The 24,075-nt window shown below is 45.5% G+C and overlaps 1 protein-coding gene across 5 annotated transcripts in view; it reads left to right on the forward strand.

Annotated features, from left to right (window-relative positions):
• Positions 1-24,075, forward strand: part of LOC108936674 (zinc finger protein basonuclin-2-like) — a 131,172-nt gene that overhangs the window by 74,432 nt on the left and 32,665 nt on the right. For all 5 annotated transcript variants that reach the window (XM_029250551.1, XM_029250550.1, XM_029250552.1 and 2 more), the window contains 2 exons: positions 2,171-2,273; positions 7,550-7,785. In XM_029250551.1, coding sequence (XP_029106384.1) covers positions 2,171-2,273; positions 7,550-7,785 — 339 coding nt within the window. The remainder of the gene's footprint in view (positions 1-2,170; positions 2,274-7,549; positions 7,786-24,075) is intronic.

Genomic DNA, 24,075 nt, shown 5'->3' on the forward strand with positions numbered 1-24,075 from the left:
GAGCAGGACTGCGGTCCAACCCACTGCGCCACCGCACCCCCTCTTTGTGACACATAACAATAATTTTAAAAATGCACACGTGTGTGTGTGTGTGTCACCCAGTACTTTGTAGCGCTGCACTCAGAGTTCACCATGATTTTTCTATGTGTGCTGAGTTCACGAAGAAAGAAAGGGAATGCGGTAAAATACACGTAAATATTTGTTTTAGTGATACTTTAGTAAATAGTGTTAGTTTGCACCTGCTGTCTGTTTTGCTTTCACTTGGTCAGCTGGGTTATGCAGGTGGGGTCAAATATACAGTAAGTGGGCTGTCAGATGGTATAGTGGTTAGGGCTGCATGCTTTTGCACTTGAACTTTTCATCCGTGCTCAAATGCCATCTCCTGCTGCAGTGCCCTTGATCACGGTATTTACCCTGAATCGATAAAAATAAAAAACAGTAAAAATTGACCTGCTGTTTAAATGGGTAAATCAGTGTAAACAGCTCAAAATTTTAAGTCACTTAGGACAGAAGTATCAGTTTAAAATGAACGAAAATAAAACTTAAACACATAATTGTCCATAATTGTCTGGTGATGATGAAAAGTTGAACATTAAGTTTACACCGATGTCACACGCTGATACCTGCGGTAAACTAAGTACAACCGCAGTTCCTAGCTATTCTGGATACAACTGTGTCATTGCAGGGTAATTTACTGGAGCAGACACGCACAACAGCAGTTAGGCATGAAATGCTTTTTAATTCCTTATTAATAACAAGACAGAAGGCTGTTTCCCTGTCTTTCTGCAAGATGTGCAGCGGAGCTTGTTCAGTCGGTTTATTATTTCAGGGCCTCAGCCCAGCGGAGTCTCCGGGTTCGATCCCGACCTCTCTCTGCGTCCGAAGCAAACATAACGTACTTGGCCTCGTGTCAGGTGTTTCGTTGTTATTCTTTTTTGCTGGATCTCCTCCTGAAGACTTTGAGATGGAAGTGATGGATGGCCCTGCTGCCCATGTAGGCATCTGTTTCCACCCCACCTGAGCCTTGCACAGGCACCAGGTACACACACCTGACTGAAGGCAGGAGGCGCGGCGCCTTTTCCGCACGCGGCCGACGCCGCGTCCTTGATAATAATTTTATTCCAGTCTCAAACGTTGCCCTGCTTGTAATTTGTCTCCTGTGAAGTTTAAAGTTTTCATATAATTATTCTGACAAATCACCCTTGTCTCATGAAATAATAATTACCTCGGAATGGTTAACGCACGCCAGCGGTGATTTAGATTAATTTTCAGCTCATTACTTTTACGTGCACGTGGAGTCCACACATCCATGTCAGCTTGTCATCCGTGGCTCCAAGCTGTATACATACAGCAATTAAAAAAAAGATGCTTATAAATGACTGCGCAGGTACTTTAATGATGTGCAGTTCATCGACTGCGCTCGTCGGCGTATCAATAAATAATTACTGAACCTCTGATATGAAGGCAGACGACTCCCGATTCGACATTGCGTTCCGGCTGTTTTCGCTTGCGTGGTTTTGCACGTTGTCGTCGAGACAGAAAGTCAGGTGTGTGGGTTATTTTTGTTTATCTGAAGCTTTTCTCCAAAGCAATTTACAGCACTGAGCTACTTACAGTGATTTACCCATTTATACAGTAAATATAAGGTATTTTTTACTGTATAAATTCAGTTTAAGCTCCTTGGTCAAGGGCACTACTGCAGGAGATGGGATTTAAACCTGCGTTCTTTGAGTCAAAGGTAACAGCTCTAGCCGCTATGCCCCCCGCTGCCTCCCGCAAGCCCTCGTTGTGCGGAAGGTGTTGCCGCAGAAAGCTCTCGCCGAACGATTTCTGGTGTTTTCCGGCTGTCTTTCGGTCACTCTTGAGAGTGCTCCGACTAATAGCGGGACGTTGTTCAGTTCACTTTGGTTCATCGCGGTTCGACCCGGTTCATTTAGGCTTCACCGCACCGAGAATTCGGCCCTAAACAGAAGCGTGCCGGCAACAGTAATGACATGGGTGAACCACGTGCTGTGTGCTGTTGCGTACGCTCAGATAATCGAATTAATATTATTTTTTTGAGAATCAGAAGTGCTGAAGTCACAAGGCTGTATTTTATTCATTCTTAGATGAATTCGCAGGATTGGACTCACCTCCCCGTCTCTCTCCCTCTCTCTCTGTTGCTCTGCAGGCCATCCGCTGCACTCTGGTGAACTGCACATGCGAGTGTTTCCAGCCGGGCAAGATCAACCTGCGGACATGTGACCATTGCAAACACGGCTGGGTGGCCCACGGTGAGCGACCGACACGCCGCCGCAGAGCCGCAGAAAACTGTTCGAAAATGTCCTTAAGTCCATTAAAATCAGTTTTCATCTGCATTCATTCGGTTCTTTCGTTGGAGTGGCTTTGTAAAGTGCTTGAGTCTAAGAGGAAAACAGGGGGCGTAGCGGTTAACGCTGCTGCCTCGCTCTTGAAGGGTCCGGGTTCAAACGCCACCCCCTGCTCTAGTACCTTTGCTCGAGGTACTTACCCTGAAGAGGTACAGTAAAAATGACCCTAATCTGCGAATGGATTAATTGCTGCAAGTCACTTTGGAGAAAAGTGTCAGATAAGTCAATGAGAGTTTCATTTCATTTTTTTGTCACTCTCCAAAAGATCAGATGTGGGCCTGTTTTTAGTGTTTAATTTGAAAGCAGCTTCCTCCGCTGCGTGTCTCGTGGCTTTAGCACAACGGCAAGTTCCTGACCTGAGCGGAGACCAGCTCACAAGAGCGACCCCTGGCATAAGCGCACCTTCAAGGGCAAGCTTCGCTGTCAACGTGTGGGAATGACATTAGCATCAGGGTCCGAGTCTCTCTGCGGGGAAAACTGCAGTGGCTCAATGACCCTGTAATGAGAGGGATGAGATTTCAGGGGGCTGAGATCAGGGTTACAGCTGGATGTTAGTGTAATTACTCTAAGTACTATGGTATGGGTGACATAAGAGCGAAGCACCAGTTTACTCACTCAAAATTATTTTACCAATACCATTTCTTGACATCTCACATGTGAACACAACTTTTTATCTTCAATTTTCGCCGAGGTTCATTTCGTATCGGCGTGTCATGACTTGCATAAAGAATGAAACACTTAGGACGCAGAGATGCTCTCGTGAGCCAAAAAAGTGCTTTTAGACAAAAGGAGAGGAAAGATTTATGGTAAAAGGCCAGTAAATTCCTCAGTAAAAGTTATGTGAGAAATGTGAGTGGGTCTTTGGGTTCCGCGTGCAGCTGTGCCGACACCTCGCTTGCCCTTCCCTCCCCCGTCTGCTCTCCTTGCCGGCGACTCCTCATTCCTCCCTCATAAAAGTACCTCTTTAGTCATGTCTCACATGAAGCTCTTTCCTGTCTCCGTCTGATTTAACGTGGTACCGCGTTTCTCCAGCTCTAGTTTGGTGCGGTAAATTAAATCAGTTTTCCACAGTTTTTCTTCTTTTTAATACTTTTCTATACACGTAGCAGGACTTGGATTAAAGCAGTGTGAGAATCTCGTCTAACCGCACAGTGAAACCGCTGATCTGAGAAAGTTCTGGAAAGATGTGGGGTGTGTGTATATTGTAAAGGTAGACCGGGTGTGTGCACAGTGTAAAGGATCTCCGAAATGGCCTTGTTTCTGTCTCAATCACGATTCGTGTCAAGTTTAAAACAAACAGAACGTAATGTGATCCCTTATCAATTTTCTCCACGTTCAAAGGTTCAGTAAATGTTTATAATATCTCACTAATCTCTAACACACCGTGCATGTGGTTTTTTTTTAAATATACTTATTTAAAAAGGACCCAAGCTCTATTACTGCACTTGGTGGCCAGGAGGAAATGATTTACACCACATTTAGTGTCGAAGGACTCAAATTTGAATGTCACCTCCTGTTGTGTAGTAGCGTAGTGGTTAGAGCAACTGCCTTTAGCCCCAAAGGTTGTAGGTTTGAGCTTTACCTCTGGCTATAATACCTTTGGGCAAGATGCTCACCCTGAATCGGCACAGTAAAAGTTACGAACAAGTAAAGCGGCGTATGTTGCTTTGCAGAAAAGTACGAGATAAGTTAATAATTCAGGTGTGGCGTTGCTCCTTCCCACCTGTCACTGCAGTTTGTGTCGGGCTCCTTCAAACACAGGACACGCCGCTCGCAAAGACACGGGGCCTCGTTTCTCCGCTTATACACCGGTGCAAAATTCACATTTTCACTTTTTTCTTGAAAGGAATAAGATGTGATGTAATAATTTAATGTTGATATCTGAAGATATCCAGTGCTGTGAAGGAGCAATTACCTTTTCACACCTGTAACTGCACATTTCGCAGTCTTTCACGTCAAGGCAACGACGTGGAAACAACAGCGGTGTCGCTTCTCTCGGGCTCCGTTCATATGCCGCTAGAACTGACAAAAAGATCTCATCAGATTTAATCCAAAAAAGGCATAAAAGCAGAGAAAATCCAAGTGAGGCTAATATTGTCACAGCACTGCATGTAATACTGTTGAAAATATGAGAAATATACACACACACACATTTTCTGAACCGCTTGTCCCATACGGGGTCATGGGGAACCAGAGCCTAACCCGGCAACTCAGGGCATAAGGCTGGAGGGGGAGGGGACACACCCAGGACAGGACGCTAGTCCATCGCAAGGCACCCCAAGCAGGACTCGAACCCCAGACCCACCGGAGAGCAGGACTGCGGTCCAACCCACTGCACCACCGCACCCCCCATGATGAATATATGTAAACATAAATAACAATTAAACTGCATAAAGAAAAGGAATTTCAGGCTATTTTAAATTGTGCTTCTTATTATCTAGAAGAAAAAAAAAAGCATAAAAACGTTGACATGTGGGTCATCCATTCTGTTATATGTCTTGAAGTTCGGTGGTCGCTGTCCTCTGGACCGATGAAAGAAACCCAGCACTTCTCTAGTCGCATCTGCTCGGCGTCTTCAATCATTAACTGAAGAAACTGTCAAGTCGGTACAGTTACACCTGCTGGCTAGCTGTGGGCGCGAAACCAGAGCCAAAGCAACGCCTCGGGGAGCACTGCGATGTTCTACCTCACCTTGCGGCTGGACTTGAGCTGCCCTCTGCTGCCATGATCATCCCTTATTCATTTGTGCAGACGTATTGGGCGCTCGCCAAGCTTCTTGCCCGTATTTCCTGAAATGCGATTCACAAAAATTCACAAGAATATACCCAGAGTTAGAATAAATATTTGGCGTTTGATCTGTCAACAAATGAGTTAATGGTTTCAAAAAGTATGTCTTACAATTAACAGGCAGCAGGTGGTGCAGCAGTTAGAGCTGCTGCACTCCCACATCCTCATGTAGGATCCCTGGTCAGGGTTCAAAGTTCTGACTTTACAAGTGGGTAAATCAGTGCAAGTACCTTCACATTGCGAGTCAACTGGAGACAAGTGTCAGATGAGTAAAGAAATTAATATGACTGATAAAATTGCACCAAGAATGTTTTTTTGTCTCATTCTATATTATATGTTCACTGACATGCAAAATATCTATCTATCTATCTAAACGTGATTGTGCAGCAATATCTGTATTCCACGGTCCGTTCATGCATGCATTGTCATGTAAGAATATTTATTTCCCTCTAAGTCTGAGAACTTTCCGGAAAGTTTGCTGACGAGTGAGAGACGTGTGCTTTGCGGCTCAGCATGGAGCCGCTAGCCCCGCGCTCGGGCCGTGCAGAAAGGGAGGACACTGGGCGGGCGGATAAAAGAAAACACCTGTTTGGCGGCCGAAGCTGAGCGGGCCGCGAGTGACCGAGCGCCACGGGCCCCCCGCGGACACACCCCTGCACCCCTCACACAGCTGTCAGGCCCTTTTCTCTCTGTTTTTTTTTTTGTTATATTTTATTTCATCTGCACATTGGCAGCGACTCTGACAAGTAGTTCTTCATTTTTTATCACGCTCAGGCCTGCGAGGATCCGTTGTCAGGCAAGAACCTCGTCAGCGGAAAACCTGTCGTAGGATCAGAAGGAGACAGAACCAGGTGTCACCCAGACGGAGGAGCCGGGGGCTGTGGCGGGGGATGGGAAGGGAGGGAAGGAAGGGGGGGGGGGGGGGACGAAGGAAACGACAGGGAGAGATGGAGGGATTAGGGAAACAAGAGAAAAAGCAGACAATTACATTATAATACCGGAGCTTTTATCTCCTCGATCTGTTATTACCGTGTGGTGCTGAGTGTGCAGTTACCTCTTCTCTCTGTGTGTGTGTGTGTGTGTGTGTGTGTGTGTGTGTGTGAGTGTGAGTGAAGGCTCAACTGGGCTCCAAGTTGGCAGATGCAGGAAAGGAGAAAAACATTTGACAAAGCAGAGGGAGCGGTGCTGCGCTCCTGGCCACTAAACGCCAATGGCAGTCCTGTCTTGGGATCGCATCGCGGGAGCCGAACGAAAGATTAAATTCGGAAATGTTCAAAGTTCATTTAGTCCGTGGCAACCAAAGCAGGTTGCTCTTTTTAGCGTTTATTTTTAAAACCTTTTGTACAATATGTTTTTTAGTATTATCGCTACGGTTGTTACAAAGCAGATACCTTCGTATTTCTTTCCCCGCAAACTCAATTCAGTACGTTTGTGCAGCATTTTCCACTTTAGGTAAATGTCTTAACCTTGTAAGCTGTGTTTTGTTTTCCGTATTTGGTCGAATTTATGTTTTGCAACGTTTTGCAAGTAAAACAAGGAAAATTTTAAGCCTGCATTGAAACGCGTGTGTCTGTGCAGATGGCATTACTTTTGGATCAGGAAACATATTCCCTACAAATGAATCATGACAGTTGCATTCCTGTGATGGACTGGAGTCCCGTTCAGGGTGTACCCTACTTGGCCTTGCACCCAGTGCTTCCGGGATAGGCCCCGGACCACTGCAAACCTGACTTGACACGTGGTTAAGGACACCAAGTGTATAAGTGAGTGAACGTCTACATTTACATGTATCCATTTGACAGATGATGTTATTTTTTCCAAAGTGACATACAACTCAGAGTAAGCAAAAGTGCATCTGCAGCAGAATAAGGCCTTTACATACATATACACGATTATCAAAGCAGTCAGTTTGTACTATACCACTTTTTTTCCAACACACAGCACACCAGTAACTGCTTATAGAGTTGACAGGAAATACAGAGGTGATCGTTACAGGTGGGGTGATGCAAGTTAATGGAGCGGTTAGGAGATCAGGAGAGAAGTGGGTCTGAAAGAGGTGGGCTTGGGACCGTTACTGAACGTTAGAAGGGATTCAGCAGCTCTGAGTGACAGAGGGAGCTCATTTTACCACATTGGAGCCAAAACTGAGAACCTACAGTTATTTGATTTTGGACCTTTATGAGTGGGACCACCAAGCAGCCAAAGGTGGGAGGAGCACAGAGGTCTTCCTGGGCTATAGGGCATGATTAGATCTGACAGGTATCGGGGTGCAAATCCTTTCGCCATCCAGAAGACCGTAACCAGAGTCACAAGATTCATTTCCCAGGTTTCAAGGAAAAGAAGAGTCTTCCTTGGGCGTGTGCGTTTATACTCTGTCCATCTCTCCCCTCCAGCGCTGGACAAGCTGAGCACGCAGCACTTGTACCACCCGACACAGGTGGAGATCGTCCAGTCCAACGTGGTGTTCGACATCAGCAGCCTGATGCTGTACGGCACTCAGGCGGTTCCTGTGCGCCTCAAGATCCTGCTGGACCGACTCTTCAGCGTGCTCAAGCAAGACGAGGTGCTACACATCCTGCACGGCCTGGGCTGGACGCTGCGGGACTATGTGCGTGGCTACATCCTGCAGGTGAGACGAGCCCATAACTGCGAGCAAACATCGATTTTCGAGCGGAAAAGAAAATGAAACACGTGTGCAGGTGCAGATACTCAGATGCGACTAGACACACTTGCACATACCCCAGGTCGGTCTGATTTATGCGATCGGCGGTCTTGACGCCCCCTTCGTTTTCTCCGGTTTGACGTGGGTCCGGAGCTTTGTTTTCCTCTCTTCTGTTCCTGGTTGGCCCATACACCCTCATAAAGTACATAGTTGAAGACTTTCTCTCGAATTTGAGTTACGTGCGTCCTTTGCTTTATCTGTATCCGCGCTCTCGGTCTGTCTTCAGGATAGAGCGATTAGTAACAATAAGTTGTAGATTCATGGATTCCGGTATCTACAACACGAGCGTGAACAAAATTAGTCACAAACATCATGTCCCGGTCGCCTTCCTCGGTACCGAGAGTTTCTGAAAGCCGCCGAAGAACAAATGTGTAATGAAGCTAAATTGAACTGAGCGGCGGCAGCAGCGAAGAACAGATTGCTGGTCTTCTGTGTTCGGCACAAGACGTGTTTACCGCTAACACGCTCCAGCGGCCTGGTTTTCTGCACTTTTCATAGGACTTCAAACTGCCCGTGGTTCCGTCAGCAACGTGTCCCTTCCTCGGAGGGGTGGGAAAACGTAACTGCCGAAATGTCACGGCAATAGATTAAAAAACCGCGGTAGTAAAGCCTCCCATTCAAATTGGAATCAGACACGTCGCTTAATCTAAGGTATTCTCTCCCAGCAGGCCAGTGCGTTCCTGAATAAATTAGTTTGGGCCGAGTTTACACGTGTTTGCGGTTAACCCTGTGCGTCCAAAGCCAGTTCGCAAACCGACTAGATGTGTTTTGTTTTGAGGGAATAAATAAGTGGAACAGCATGCGAACCCTCCGCCCGTCGCGTACCGGCCATCTCCGTGGAGTCGGCTCCTGTGAGTAAACCGCCGGCATGCCTTCGCCCCTTGGATCATAACGGCAAAGCCTTCCGTGCGCATTCGGCAAAAAAGCCTATCAAATTATTACACGTCTGGTATTTCTCGCACCCACGCTGTCAGTAAGCAGCAGCGGTTCCTTTTTCCTTTTCTTATTTTTTTCAGTGCATTAAAATGATTTCCCTTGAAATGGGAGCATGATAGGACATTATACCTCATACTGTGCTTTATAGGCAGCTGGTTCTAATGTACGTAACCTTCCTGTCATACTTCCCATTTGTTCTTTTTCGTCATTCGTTTTTTCTTTTTTTTTTTTAATTCGAAAGAACGCAAAGGTAAACGATGAGCAATATACTCCAAAATCCACACCATTGTTAGTTACACGGAGGACGGTAAAATCCCTTAAGCCTCATTAGTGTGCAAGTAGGTGTAACATTCAGTCAGTTAAGACCCTCAAGGTCACACTTTTATAAGCACTAAGCTCAACTGAAAGCTTTATTGAATAATATGTATCGTAAAGGATGACATTTACTTTAGTTAGGCGGTAAGGGATGCTTTATTTTGTCAGAATTGACTATTATTTAACCGACTCTGGAGACAGAGAAATAAGAAATGTGCAAGGCAGCCTGAGCCTTTCTTAAGTCTGTAATTGTCTGTTTCTTCCTATACGGAGACTGTAGAAAACACTCGCATGGTTGTTTGCGGGTGCATGTTTTGTCTACATTAATTAACACAGTTGTTTGTCTGATAGAGAGACTGACAAGCTGATGCACCAAAAAAAATTGCTTTTTTTTTTTTTTTTTTTTTTTTTGTATTTTTTCCCTGCAGTGAAATACAACATTTGATCCTCATCACTACCTGGAGAAAGACAGGTGAAAAATCAAACGCTCCTATTTCAGTCATCGCTCCCCAGCTTTTTTTTTTTAAAGCAATTATCTTATTTTACCCGTCACCACTTGTCAGGGAAGCAGAGATGTACCAAAAGAGTTGTATGGAGAAAAATGGCCTAGAGTGACGACGGGATCTGTCAATGCACACTCAATAATGAGGCAACCGGTAATCGGGATAATTAATCCCTGCGCCTCAAAGTGTTTCTTCCTTTTATTGCGTTGCCGCCGTTTGGTTGTTTTCCTCTTTTGGGTTTGTTTGCTTACCAGTCACCCACTTGCTTTTGTTTTCGTGTCAGTCTATTAGCATGGAAGCCAGTGTATACTCATCTTCCTTTCAGCCTATTAGCATCCATTGGAGAGGTGCCATCTTCCTACCAGGGTATCATTGTCTGGGGCAGAGTCTATTACCATCTAGCAGGCTCCTCCTCTTCCTGTGAGTCCATTACCGTCTGAGACAGGCTCCTCTTCTTCCTGTGTCTATTAGCATCCAAGACAGAGTGCTCCGCTTTCTTTCATCTATTAGCATTTGAGGCAAAGTCTACTCATCTTTTTATCGAGAAATTAGCATCCAAGGCAGAGTGGACTTCTCTTTCTTTCAGCCCATCGCCGTTCAGGGCAGGGTCTTGACATTCTCTTGACATCTGTCTGTTAGCATCTGAAGCAGACTCCTCCTTTCCCTTCGTTCCTACACATTGTTCTCTTTGACTTTTATTATCCGTGGCCAAGTGCTGAAATATGTGTTCCACCCTTTATCCTCGAATTGACACGTTGGGTATGGATGCAGAGTGGTGGAATAGAAACCCTCTCTCACTCAAAACTGCTGAATCGTTCTCTACATTCAGGAAGAGTCTCAAAACACATTTTTCAAATTCACTTCTTTCTGGGTCTCCCATCTTCTCCCTTGATCAGCACTGCATTAATTGTCAGAAATATTTTTGCATCTCCTATCAATTTGATGTGCTTGTACTCATGTAATGTAACCGTCAATATTACCTGTTTTAAGATGATATGCTCTTACCAATTTTATTTGAAGCTACCCTTATAATGCTTGCTAGTTTAAACAGTGACATCGGACAAACTGACTGAACATTAAGAGTCACATCTGCATCTCTTTCTCTCCATCTGTTGATGAAATGTGCTTTTATCTTAGTTGTACACCTTTGGAGAAAAGAGTCTGATAAATTAATAAGTGTAAATGTAAACGTAAGGATGGCAAAAAAAGATCCGGGAGATGGAGTCTTAATCCTCTAAGTCATACTCATTGCCTTTTTAACACGAACTGAGAAATAGGCACAGCAAAGCAAGTGGAATGGGCTGGTGTTGAAGAGGAAAGACATCTTTTTGTGGGACCAGTTGTTTCATAAATACACTCTTTCTGATATTTTTCTTGTATTTCACCACTGGGTGAAAAAGTGGGCAAATTTAAACCAGACTTGCCCCTTTTTTGCCTTCTGTCTATAGTTTCATTTCGTTGGTGTTCAAAAGCAGCAATAGAATTGTCTCAGATATTTGAGATGACGGAACCCTTCCCATGGTCTCAGTAACCTCACAAGGTCTCAATCAAGTGTTTACAGCCATCGATAATCAAACTGAGACTTGAATAATATAAGGGAATTTATTTCAGTATTTCAGCAGCACATCCTCCATCTGATGTGACTTATCAGGGTTATTGTACAAAACACAGCTTGACTGATTTATTAATTGATTGGCAGTGATGTTTCTTACACATCTGGCGCTCCTCGGCCTCTGCGTTCATCTGTGACACTGACACAATTCCGTGTCCCAGCCTCCTCCCGGATCCTCTTGGATCCACTTTTCCCTGCCCTGGTGACAGGCCTCGTTTGCACTCGAGTGAACCTGAAATTTGAATTCCAGCGTTCGTGGCAGCCATGTCATGCTCTGCAGCGGGTTACAACTGTTAACTATTCGGTTATAACTAATCCCCCCTCCTCCTCATCCAATCCAATCTGTCTCCCAGGTAGAGTACCTGTCACTGCTAATAACTCTGCTCGAACCCCTCGGGCAACCGCGCCCGTCACTTGTCTTCAGCTGCGTGGCTCCGTCGCTCAGCGCCCAGCGCTGGAAGGCTCGCATCTTTCCGCAGCCGTTACCCTTCGACTCGCGGCATGCCTGTGATCTTGGAGCCATTAAAAAAAGGCAGCATGCCCAACTTCAGGGTTTTCCTTTTTCAGATAAGCTTCTTTGAGTGGAACAGGAGCATGATAACTTTGATTCGCTCCCTTCTCAGTTGGTAACCCCGTGGCAGCAAACACGCTTGTGCCATTACTGCGATATGAAGTGTAAGCGCTACGGGTTAGCAACGGTTATCCGAACACTTTCGAGACTTCTCTTCAAGCTTTCGATGTACAGTTCCACTACAGATAGATATTTACATACCAGAGTTTTTAAAAATTAGCAACGAATTTAAGTTGTGTTGCATGACCCCTCCTTTCATCATAAAGAATGCTGTTGAAAAGCAAAAGAAAAGGCTGTAGACTTGTCAACCGATGTATCAGCAGATCAGACATATTAAAGTATCATCAATATTATTTGTAGCTTGTAGGATTTTTCTGAAAGCCATCATCCTCATCTTGTTATAGCTTTAAAGGAGGGAGATGTCTGTAACAGTAAGATGAACAAGTGAATTACAGCTGTTCTATGAAAGCCAATCAAGTAAAAAGAGGACACTCAAGCTGGGGACCATGAATAAAGATGCATGCTTGCATCAATCTCCAATTTTAATAGGCTGCTTTTAAAAATCAATACCATAACAAGCGAGTAGCTCTGAGTGGTGGGAATGTTGATTTGTGTGATAAATAACCGGGAGCAATACTGACAACACTTGCCTTCCCTTGTGCCATTGTTATGCACACTATTATCTTACATCCCAAGTGGCCTAGGCGTGTAAAAAATGAACTGAATTGGAAGAAATATCCACTGAAAGGGTTGTTAACTGCCGCTGGTTATGAAGTCGTGTTTGTTGCCATTAGTACCGAGTCTCGTGCTACAGCAGCTGTCGACTCCAGCACTATTTAGAGAGAAACGAAACAGCAGAAAGGTAATATATGTAAGTGAACTTAGTGCTGGAATGTGAAATAGGGTTTGAAGCCGGTTAACCCTTGAGAATAATGTTCTGTGTAAAAATTCTGAAAGGCTTAATTGAAATGGTTCAATTGCTGTTGGGTCGTTCTCAGCCCTGTTGTACTGTTGTAGTCTTGACTCCTAAAATGATCCACTAGGAAGTGGCTTACAGCCCTATAGCACCCATCTGCCATGATTCGAGTGGGTCCAGAGAGGATTCCCAAGTCAAAGAGGGTTTGAGTCTTCTTCCCCCGAACATCTGTAAGCTTCTTCCATCCAAGCACAAGGAAGAAGTCTACCTCTGGTGCGCATCTGGATGATTCCTGTGAACCTTATGAACCTGAGCAGAGCTCCCACATCTCCAGTTTTTTTTTGTTTCTTGCATCAAAGAAAGCGGCCCGATCTGGCCGCATATGGCCTGGTGGTGTTGTCAATATGCTACTTGCTGTCATGGTCATTGCCTCAGATTAAAACATCCCAATCCCAATAACTACCTGATGAAAACATGTTGTGACAAATCTCTTAGCTTCAGTCCATACTATACTACATTCAGCATGTATGAATGACATTTGACCCCTTCCACAGCCCGCTATGTGACCACCTACAGATTTTGTTCACCCTGTCCTGGGACAGGTCCCACTGCATTTAGGCTATGGACGTGACTCTTGCCTTTGGAAAACTAACACAGAGTGAATTGCTGTGTTTTACTCTCCCTTTCCAGGGGCCTCAGCAATTGTTTGTTGGATCATGGTGATTATTTAAATAGAGACTCTGAACCACCAGCCGGCAAAACCCCAGCGGTCGCCTCCTAAACTCTTTCTCATGTAAAAAAGCAGCCTAGTGTGTAGAGAAGCTGAGAAGGCCCTACTCTTGCCAACACTGCTTTGGTGCCCCCTCACTCAAGCCCCTCCCCCCCGAATTCTGGCCCCACACCACCCCCGGCTCACATGTTTCCAGCTAAAACTGTAAGCTGGAACGAAGAGCCAACAGCAATGGAGAACAGATGCCGGCATTTCTTCCCTTGTCACTTGGCCGCCCCAGCAGATGGGATTCATATCAGCTGGGCTTGCTGGGAGGAAGAGGCCCGGCAGCCCACATGTGGAACCGGGCCTGAGTGACATTTCCACTAATGTTTTGTCCTTGTAGAACATTCTGCTTCCCTCTCGCCTCGACAAGATGCGGTTTTCCTGACTCAGACTCCGGCTCTGGCTCCAGAAACCCAGCGGGATCGGCAGCCTCCCACCTCCCTATCCCCAGGAGGAAGGGGGGACGGGGGAGGTGCGGCTGGGAACGGGCCACACAATGGGGCCATTTTATCCCGGCGACCCAACATCTGTGCGCAGTGTGCCCAAATCGACTTAAGTTGCAACGAAGGAATTTACAGGGGCGTTTGCCAGTCAGCGGCTCTGTGTGGCGCAATGTGCTCGTTTTCCGATTTATTTAATGAGCGATGGCCTCAGGCACAGCCCACAGAGATAGAAATGATTTGATTAAGAAAGGGTTGGAATCCCCCCGGGTGGTAAAACCTGCATATGAAGTAGCAGGGGAGGCGAAGCTCTGCACAACAGCAGTGCCAGAGCAGCAGGTCAAACACAAGGGAAAAATATGATGGCCTCACATTCACTGTACATTAGGCACCACCTACAGGACCAATTAGTTTAACTGCCAGATTCTCATCTAGAGTCATCCTGAAAGGGGTTGAGTGCCTTGCCCGTTTGTAAATTTTAGGTTTTGTGAAGAGTAATTTAATCCTGTAATAAATCATTCTGAGTTATAGTCCAATGAAAGAAGAGGGCATCTCATCTTTCAGCGATGCGTGTTTCGAGTTCAGTGTAAAGTTGTCAGATTTGCCCAATACACCACATTTTATATTCAATCACACAAAGCACGTTATGGATGCATCTTTGTGAGTGGAATAGTTTAGAATAGATTAATTCTAACACGTTCGGAACTGCCATGGACCATTTGAGTGTATGAGGGTGTTGTTATAAGACAGTCTTTCCTTTTGAGTCTATTGAAAGTTAGGGTCAGGGCTAAGGGTAAGGTTAGGGCTAGGGTGAGGTTCTCAGTTCCAACCTGTCAGAACTGGGAATAGAGTGTCATGGTTTAGACTATTGCCATGAAAGCCAAAGGGTTTCTGGGATATTAACTCCGTGTACATAAACATTTTCAGTAAGCCTTGAATTTATTGCATATAGCCGGGCATATAAGTTACATCTCCAATTTTGCTCCTATCATTCACATATTTTGTCTTATATGATTACATGCATTACCTAATTTAAAAATATATTTGTTGAATTATTGTTGGTCTAGTCTTTCAATCAGCCTTCAAGGACATTCAGTATGATGAAGGACACAGTTTGACAATGTTTCTGCAGAACAACTTCCATTTTAGGCAGTGGATCCATGAACAATTTGAAAAAGCCCCCCTTCCTGCCCCCCGAGCTCTTTACCACTAACCTCCCTGTTACACCCCTCAAAAAACTCTGTTATCTTCAAACCTGTTCTGTTTTATCACTCGATAGTGCTCATCCATGAGACCCTTGGAAAAATATGTTTTTAATGTGGAATTTGCATTCATATGGTTTTGGTTTAAGGACGTCAAGCTAGATTTTTGTTTTAAGGCTTAAGGTTTGCTCCGGGCAGCGAGCACTTGCTTCAGGCACATCAAAGGGTTGGTGCGTTGAATCAAGGTGAATCCCTTACTCCCCCATCCGCCCTTCCATTCCCCTTCGATTCCCACCCTCAGCAGCTGAACCTTCTCCTGCTTTTCCTGTCTACCAAAAGATTGGTGTAACATAGGGCTACCTGTCCCTTAGATAGAACTCAAAGGTGGGTAGAGGACAGCAGATGCTGGGCCAGATCTTACAAATGCCATGTTCTCCATCCATTTGATCAAGCAGGAGCATAAAAATCAGATTGTGCTTTATCATTTACTCTGGTACTCTTTTTCTTGACTCAGACAGGGCGAACGACATTACACTGATAGAATAGTTCCATTTCATGTTTGTGGTGGAACTGATTCCCCCTCTCCCTCAGAACTGTTGAATCCCTTTCAACATTCCTGAAGGGTCTCAAAACTCATCTCTTTTTCTCTCCTGTCATCCTACCTGCTCCATAAATTTGCATCACATCATGTATGCTGGTAAAAACGTTCTAATCGCGTCTATTTATCTTTCTTGCATTAAACCTTTTATCTTTTCTGTTTTATTGATAGGGCCGTTATGACTTTGTTTTTGTTTAAACTAAAACATCGGTGTCAAAATGGATTTAAAAAAAAAGATGTCATTGAAAAATCTGCAGCTTAACACCAGGCTTGTTTTAGCATTCAGCCTTAGAATCATTTCCACTGCGGAACACCAGTGTTCAACTACACATTTGGGAAATGTTAGTGTTGGATATCTATTAGTACAACATTATAAAATTACACCATTATGTCCCTGTAGTGCTGTACAGTGCAGCCGGAGCTCATATCTGTGCCGCTGCTCAGGAATGCTGGTGCCAAATCCATATCCCTGCTTTTGAAGCACAGCAACTGAACCGATTGAAGCTCCAAATGGATTCAAGCTGGAAAAGAGGTTACATGCGGGTTACAGAACGTCAAGGATTTGGGAAATAATTCCTCTTATATTGGATTTGGAAAAGGGACCAGTTTCCTGCAGTTTGGTTTAGGACAGCAGGATAAGGGAGTGGTAGAACCCGATGAATTAGGAGTGCATTTATGCTATGTCTTAGGTGACAATGTTCAGCAATGGCACCTGGAAAAGAAGTTTGACTCCTATGTAAAAAAATTAAAAAAACAAGTCCTTCAATGCTTATATCATTTAATCTGTGTGATCCAGAGTAATGTTTTATATCTTGGCCAGCTGTAATGCAGGAGATAGGTACAGATTAGAGGGCATTCAGTTCTCCCAGAAGGAGGTGAATAGACAGGGGAAAAGAAGCTAGCCCAATGGTTAGAGCTACCCCTCTTTGGACTCAAAAGATGCCATGTTGTCTAATTGTACTAGTATTTTTGTACGTTGCTGCATTCCGTTTCATACTGGGATAGAAGGAAATGTAGAGCTACTACATTTCAGTAGCAAGGTCACCTCGTGCTGTAGTATCCTTGATCAAGCTAATTTCCCTGAATTGACAGTAAAAATCACACAGCTGTAACGGTAAGATTGTGAGTCACTTTGGAGAAAAGATATATAAATTACTGTAAATGTAAGGGAAAGACTGTATCAGGAAGGGGGATCCTCATGTGTCCTGTGGTTCAGACATAGAGAACTGGGCCATGTCAGACTGTCAAACCTCTGTCTACTTTGTTAAACTGTCATGTTGAGGTGTATACAGTTCAAAGATTCTTTCACAGAGGCTTTGCAGTGCACCAGAAGGCAATGAACTAAGCAGAATTAATTCTGGTGATTTCATGGGAGAGAGGGTGTTGTGGTGCAGCAGGTTTGGCCTGTGCTTGCTCTCCGGTGGGTCTGGGGTTCGAGTCCTGCTTGGGGTACCTTGTGATGGACTGGTGTCCTTTCCTGGGTGTGTCCCCTCCCCCTCCAGCCTTACACCCTGTGTTGCCAGGTTAGGCTCCGGCTTGGGGCAAGCGGTTTCAGACCGTGTGTGTGTGTGTGTGTGTGTGTGATTTCATTGGAACATCTGGTGTGGGGTTTGCAGTTGTTGATATTTAAAAGCGGTTCTTCTTATTTGGTGCGGTTGGAGAAAAGAAGACTAAAAGCCTCACATGGATTACCCTCCACACCCCAGTGTTACAGCTGCTGGGAACTTACAGTAGCTGAAGAGGCATCCAGAGGAAGGTGAAAGGAAATGACGTCACCGATGTGTTTTGACTAGGCTCTGAGAACGAGCTCAGCGTGTGTGAGACATGTCGGAACTTGCCTCTCAGGCATTTATTAGGCCACATAGGGCCAGGGACGGCCTGTGAAACCTTCTCATTGATCGTGTTGGGCAGCAAACTGCTTCAAAGTGTTCAGGTCAGGAGCAGCTCAGCTCTGCCACAGTTCGGTTTGTCAGATCTACACACAAATACACAGTCACACATACACAGAGGAACCCCATCATCCTTCTGTTAACTTGTGCACCATGCATTTTCTTTTTTCTCTAAATGGAACCTCCAGATTTAGTTGAATTAATACCATGGATGTGTCTGATGGCAGCGTTTTGGTGAAAACCTTTACGTTCATATTTGCATTTATTCATTTAGGTTTTCTTCGAAGTGATGTGCAATTACAAGATAAAAGTGCATCAACAACTGAGTTATAGATAGAGACTTGACTACCAAAGCACAGTCAGTCTGACTAATACCACTGTGGGTCCAAGAGTGATCCATTTTGAGACGCTTCTTGAATGTTGAAAGGGATTCGGCAGCTCTGAGGGAGAGAAGCAGCGCATCCCACCGGAGATATTTCCATATTCTACCCACTTGCTGTGGGATTCAGTAACCTTAAAGGACGGAAGGATTTTAGTCCACCGTTTTCCTTCACCAAACTGGTGCCTAAATGAAAAAAATGGTGGACTTTGGATTTTAAACCTCTAAGGTCCTTGCTTTCCTCATCAAATATGACAAGATAAAACGTGAAAATGTGGGAATATAATGTCATACACATACCCACACCTACAGGGGTTTGGGAGGGGGGAGACTAACCTACTAAATCCCTACCAATCTACCATCTCTCCAAAGGATGAACTGACTTCAAAGCCCCGAAACAAGGCCACCAGCTTATTGGAGAGGAGGGTTTAATTCACTTCCCTTCCCCTTGGCTCCTCCCCCTCAGATGAGCACTTGTGCCCAGGAGACAAGCCACCAGATCCACCTGTGCTAATGACATGGGCCCTGTTGCTCTAAGCCCTTTCCTTCAGCACACTAAGCAGGGCCACTTTTGTATTTTGCTATCCTTCTTTTCCTAGCTGGTCTTCTTTCGGTCTCTCCGTACTGAAATGTGCTCCTCATTAGCGAAGCGAGAGCTGGATTTGTCCTTGTTGAAATCCCATTTATTGCTAAGATCCAGCATTTCAAAGAGTGCGGGACATGTTTTAATTAGGCTCCTCAGAAAGCATCCCGCGCTCATCTCCTTCTGTTCGCCTCCGTTTATTGAAATTGTTATATCCCGCTTTGCTCGGAGAGCGAATCCTCTTGTGATCTTGAAATTGGTGTCATTGGAATGTTGCAGTCTGTAAAAGGAAACGGAGTTCCCTTCAAGGTTGACGGTCGTATTGATGTTCAGAAGCCACTGATCTTCTGTCGAGGCGGTCCGCATGTGATCTTCTCCCCCATCGATCTATCAGCCGGGCTCCGGCACTTCTGCGGCACGTCACAAATCACTCCTTTAAGTCTCCTATTGTTCCACACGGCTTTATGCGCCGGGCCTGAGGCCCATAGCTGGAGGAGCACGAGCGCCGTGCTTGATGTTGGCGCGACCGCTTACGACTTAAGCAGGCGGTCAGAGCTGTACTTCAGATAGCAGCTATCGTTCTTCGGCTACTGCAGTGAAAATGCAGAAGGACTGTTGTCTCATTAGGTGGGAACCGGCTGAGAGCAGCAGGGCAGCACAATGCATGGAGAAACAGATCCACTCTGAAATGTGAGCCATGATCTCAAAGAATAGCCAAAATTCTCTTTTCTTGGAGTTAGGAACATAGGTTAATAACTCTTACATTTTTGGAACGGTCCATGGTTGATGCCTGAAGATTCCTCTATAAGTATGGGGATTACCAAAACGTTTAAGTTCACCCCCTGTTAAAAAAAATTAATTTTTAACGTACATGATAATTCAGCGGAATTCCAAAATGTCCGCAGAAGTTTTTGGAGCTCATTACACAGTGCTATATGATCACACCTATCGCGACCTCTTCACCTTCTGCTCATGTTTTATGTATGTGGACATACATATTTGCTATTTCTCAAGGTGCCGTGTCGTTATGTTGCTGTGAAACAGTGCCATTCTGTTGTTAACAAAAATAAGAAATTAATGAGGAATTACTTACAGTAGCTGTCCCATTAGGTGGGAAAAGGCTAAGGGTGGTGGGGCAGAGCACTGCATGGAGAAGTGGATCTAGGGAGGGATGTGGGCCATAATGTAGTTCCCATAGCAGAGAGTGGAGCACCGGGGGATATGGACCCCGAACCGAATGCTTTGCCCACCTCAGCCTGGCTTCTTTCCAGCTGCCCCAGCTCTTTTTGGCAGGGGATGAGTGGTGGGTACCTTGTGCAGCGGGGTACCTTACTGTCAGAGGACAAAAGGGGCGCGTCTGCTCCTTCAGGGGCTCCTGCCTATTTTCTGACCCGAGCGCGAACCGAGAGCGTAGCGCCTCTCAGGAGAAGCCCGGGTTTGTGAAATCCCCCTCAAAGTCTGTCGGGCAGTTGTATCCAATTATGCACCTCTTCCCTGTCTTCTCAGGTGCCAGCGCTCGAGCGGCTCCTCACGTCTCTCCGGGATGTTTCGTGTCTCTCGCTCTTGATCGGCCTCCTCTTCAGTGGTCACGCGCGACCGCCTTTATTAAGCGGGCCAAACTGTCATGCAGGTGAGGGCCGGGTGCGGGGGGGAGGGGGTCCCACGTGCACTTTCGCGTTACGAGCCTTTTTTCTTCGCCAATTGGTCTGGCTTCGCTTCGCCCGCTGCACAAAGGGAAGGAGGACGTGAAGCGAGGAGCACGGAGACCCGCCATCTCTCCGCAGCTCGGTAACAAGCAGGGAGAGATAGCCGGACTCCAAACACAGAGGCTAAGGGTCTGCGTCTCCTGGGGTTTAGGAGTGCCGGCACTGCGATAGAACTTATTACGGTTCTGACTGCACCTGGGGCACGTGGTCTCCATGGACAGGAACGCGGGTTACATCCTGGATGCTTCGGCCAGCAATTACTCTTTATTTCATTGAAAAAATACCTTGTTAAAGAAGGGAATGCAAATGGTATCGTGTCAGTATGAAATTATCAAAACAATTATTTACTGTAGCAGTGTAGCTCCTATAATAATAAAAAATATTAGCTAATTTAAAACACAAAACCTTATGCGTTTTACTGCTAGTATAATAAAACACCACATTATTGTCACGTCTCCTTTATTGTGTTCAAATGTTCAGTTCTGGACAACACAGTTCAGAACCATCAATACTTTTTTTCTTTTTCGTTTTTACTGCTGGAAACCTTTAACTTGTAGAATTGGGTATTTTGCAGATTTTTTTAGACAGAAAATTGCCTAATTTGTATTGCACAGCCTACCCTTCCGTTGCAATGATTCATTGACCTCAGGTTAGCCCCTGCACCTATTCTGTTTTTGTGCGAAAAGTAACAGCGGATTATTGGCAATATTCATGTTCTATTAAACAAACAGGTTTCCACTTACCAGAGGTTTGCCAACATACCAATAAAGAGAAAAGGGAGGTTCACACTGTCTCTACAGTAAACGAAAATGCGTATTCATATGACACTTATATCAGGTTTGGGGCGGCAGGATGATCGCTGAAGCACATACGACGCAACAAGCTGCTGTCCAGACAGAAATTGTCCAATTTCGCATAAATCAATTTTAAATGGACAAATGATATGTGGGAAAAATAATATCTGTGGAAGATGTATCAAGGCACACTCCTGACAACAAGCAATTTAGCAACGGCTGACTTATGAAACATTTCCGGATGGTAAAACTGTCATGGCTGAAGTTGTTTGCCCGGGCATCGCCGAGTTCATCATACATATTTGTTCAAATCATCATTAAATAAATTATGATGACAAAATGGAGACCAAAGATTCTGAGATATATGTGGGGCTCACAGATGTGGGGAAACCATGTTCTTCAACTCCCTGCTTTTCGGGACTCATAAGGTCAGTCAGCTGGCTGCGCTGTAGACCAGTCCTAGATTATTAGAAAAATTAGATTATTATTATAAAAATATAATTAAAAAAGCATAGAATTAATGAACATTCACAGTCCAGTTAAAAGACAGCGTACTTATGAAGCCATTGCAAGAGACACTTTGCAATCAGAAAAATATCTTTGTATGCCGTAGTACTACACTATAAATATTATACAGAGTTTATATGAGGAATAAGTTCTGTACGTGGTATATCTGCAATTTTTGCACGAATGACTGCGTCGACACGAGGCTGTTCCGACAACCCGCTGACTGTAGTTTGACGGCCCTGAGTCTATCACCAGGCTATAGCTGTGGCGCGAAGAAAACGCACAAGAAACACACACCCAAGGACAACTTTGGGCTCGTCGAGAGCGCTCAGCAATGGCTGTCAGATGACTTGGAGGGGAGAGTCTGGCCGAAACTGTTGCTCTCCATCCCTCCCCCCCTTCAGCGTTCGCTGGAGCACACAAACAAATAGAGGAGTATCGAAGGATCTACGTGAGCAGGGAGGCTGGTAATCACTAAAGACAACACGGCTGCTGGAGGGCAGAGTATCGATCCCGGCCGCAGGTGAGCGACCCGGTGCTCGCGTACGCTCGGCGCCGCTGAGATAATTGCACGGTCCGGACTTCTCGCCGCACTCCCTGTCTCTACTTCGTTCTCCTTAAGCACTCCGTCTGTTTACCCACGGCCTGCTCATCTGCAGCGGACTGTCCATGCAGTTGAGTCCTGCGGGACGGTCCGCTCTCTTTGACAAGGCACCGGGACCATCAGTTGCCTCGAAAGAGCGCGCGTGCCAGAGGGGTCCACCTGTGTGTGGAGAGTTCACTCGCATCCAGCACGACACACAAACCACCAGCCTCTTTGCAGATGTGCGACGCTGGCGGAAACACCCAGAACATGAATGGTATACAAACTTGGAGCAGCAGGGGGTGGAGTTATTAGACCTGCTGCCATCCACTTGAAGGACCTTGGTTTGAATCCCACCTCCTGCTGTAATACCCTTGAATCAAGGTACTCCCTTTAATTGATACTGAAAAAATTACCCAGCTGCATGAATGGCAAATCACTGTATGACTCTTAACACAGTAAGTTGCATTGGAGAAAAGTATCAGATAACTGAATAAATACGTACATGTCCCAGTTCACTGAGCAAGAACATTTGGAACAACCAGCAAAGCGCTGGGCAATTTGAGGGCAGCACTTATCACACAGTATTATATGCATCTGCCCCGTCTGCAGAACAAGACTGTTGTGGAATCCCAATAAAAATTAATATTTAGTCGACGCCTTCCTCCAAAGTGAATTACGCTGTGAGGTCTGTCGACTAATCTATTGGAAATAATTTGCTCATTTGCACAGCAGGTTAATTTTTATTGTGTCAATTCAAGGTAAGTACCTTGACCAAGGATACTACAGCAGGAGGTCTAACCAGGGTCCCATATATCGTAAGGCCACATATAACCACTATTACCTGCTGCGCTGTGCACAAACTGTACCCATAACAGCCTCTTTAACTTCAACAGTACCTTCGTCATGGATGTGTTCCATCGATTAGAGCAGATACCTTTGCACTCTGGAAACCAGGATTCAAATCAGACTCACTTGTGTAGTACCCTTGATCAAGGTGCTTCCCCTAATCTGATGCAGTAAATATTGCCCTGCTGTTGAAATGGGTAAAGACCCGTAAGTAGCTTGACAATTTAAGATGTTTCGGAGAAAAGGCATTAGTTAAATAAATGAATGTCAATGTTTCATGCCTATAATGGCACAGCTGTAGGACCCGGCAGTGGAGTATTCTGTACCGTATTGGAACCGTCTCTGTGGACACTGCGCTCTTTCACTATTAAATACAGATCAGAGCACAGCAAGTCAACCAGGGGGCAGGAGCAGAACATGGCAACCGCCTGAAAATGAGAGCTGGTGGCCCAGAACTGGCTGCCGGGAACCCCTCCCCCCAACGCCGGAGAGATGGTCCTCAGCCGCGAGACATGTCACTCCGTGAGGCACCGACTTCCCTGAGCCAATCTGCCGCTGGCACTCGGCCCGGCGCCAGCTTTTACACTGCTGAGAGCAAAACAGGCGTGTATTTGCGATAAACAGTTCCCCGCTAAACACGGTCGCTGTCCCAGCGTGACAATTCATTTAGCAGCTGTGGGTGTCGGGCTGGGTGCGGTGGCATGGCGGGTTTGGCTGGTGCCCTCTGTGTGGTGGGTCTGGGGTTTGAGCACTGCTCGGGGTGCCTTGCGATAGGCTGGCGTCCCCTCCCCTTTCGGCTCGGGACAAGCGGTTGTTGGCGTTGGGTGTCGGCCTGGAAAAAAAGGCACTTTGCACAAAGTGTCAAAAAGACCGATGTAGGAGCGTCGTCTGTCCCGCAATGAAGACCCCATGTTTCGCCATGACTTTTTTGTCTTGTGTGAAAAATCCAGCGGGTTATTCATGATTCATCTGCTTTATTCTGTTTGTAGTTCTAACGAGTGCTTCCGTGCGCTGGCTGTGCTGTAGTCTCAGGTAAAGT

Source organism: Scleropages formosus, chromosome 3, assembly GCF_900964775.1.
Source record: "Scleropages formosus chromosome 3, fSclFor1.1, whole genome shotgun sequence".
Classification (NCBI taxonomy): Eukaryota; Metazoa; Chordata; class Actinopteri; order Osteoglossiformes; family Osteoglossidae; genus Scleropages; species Scleropages formosus.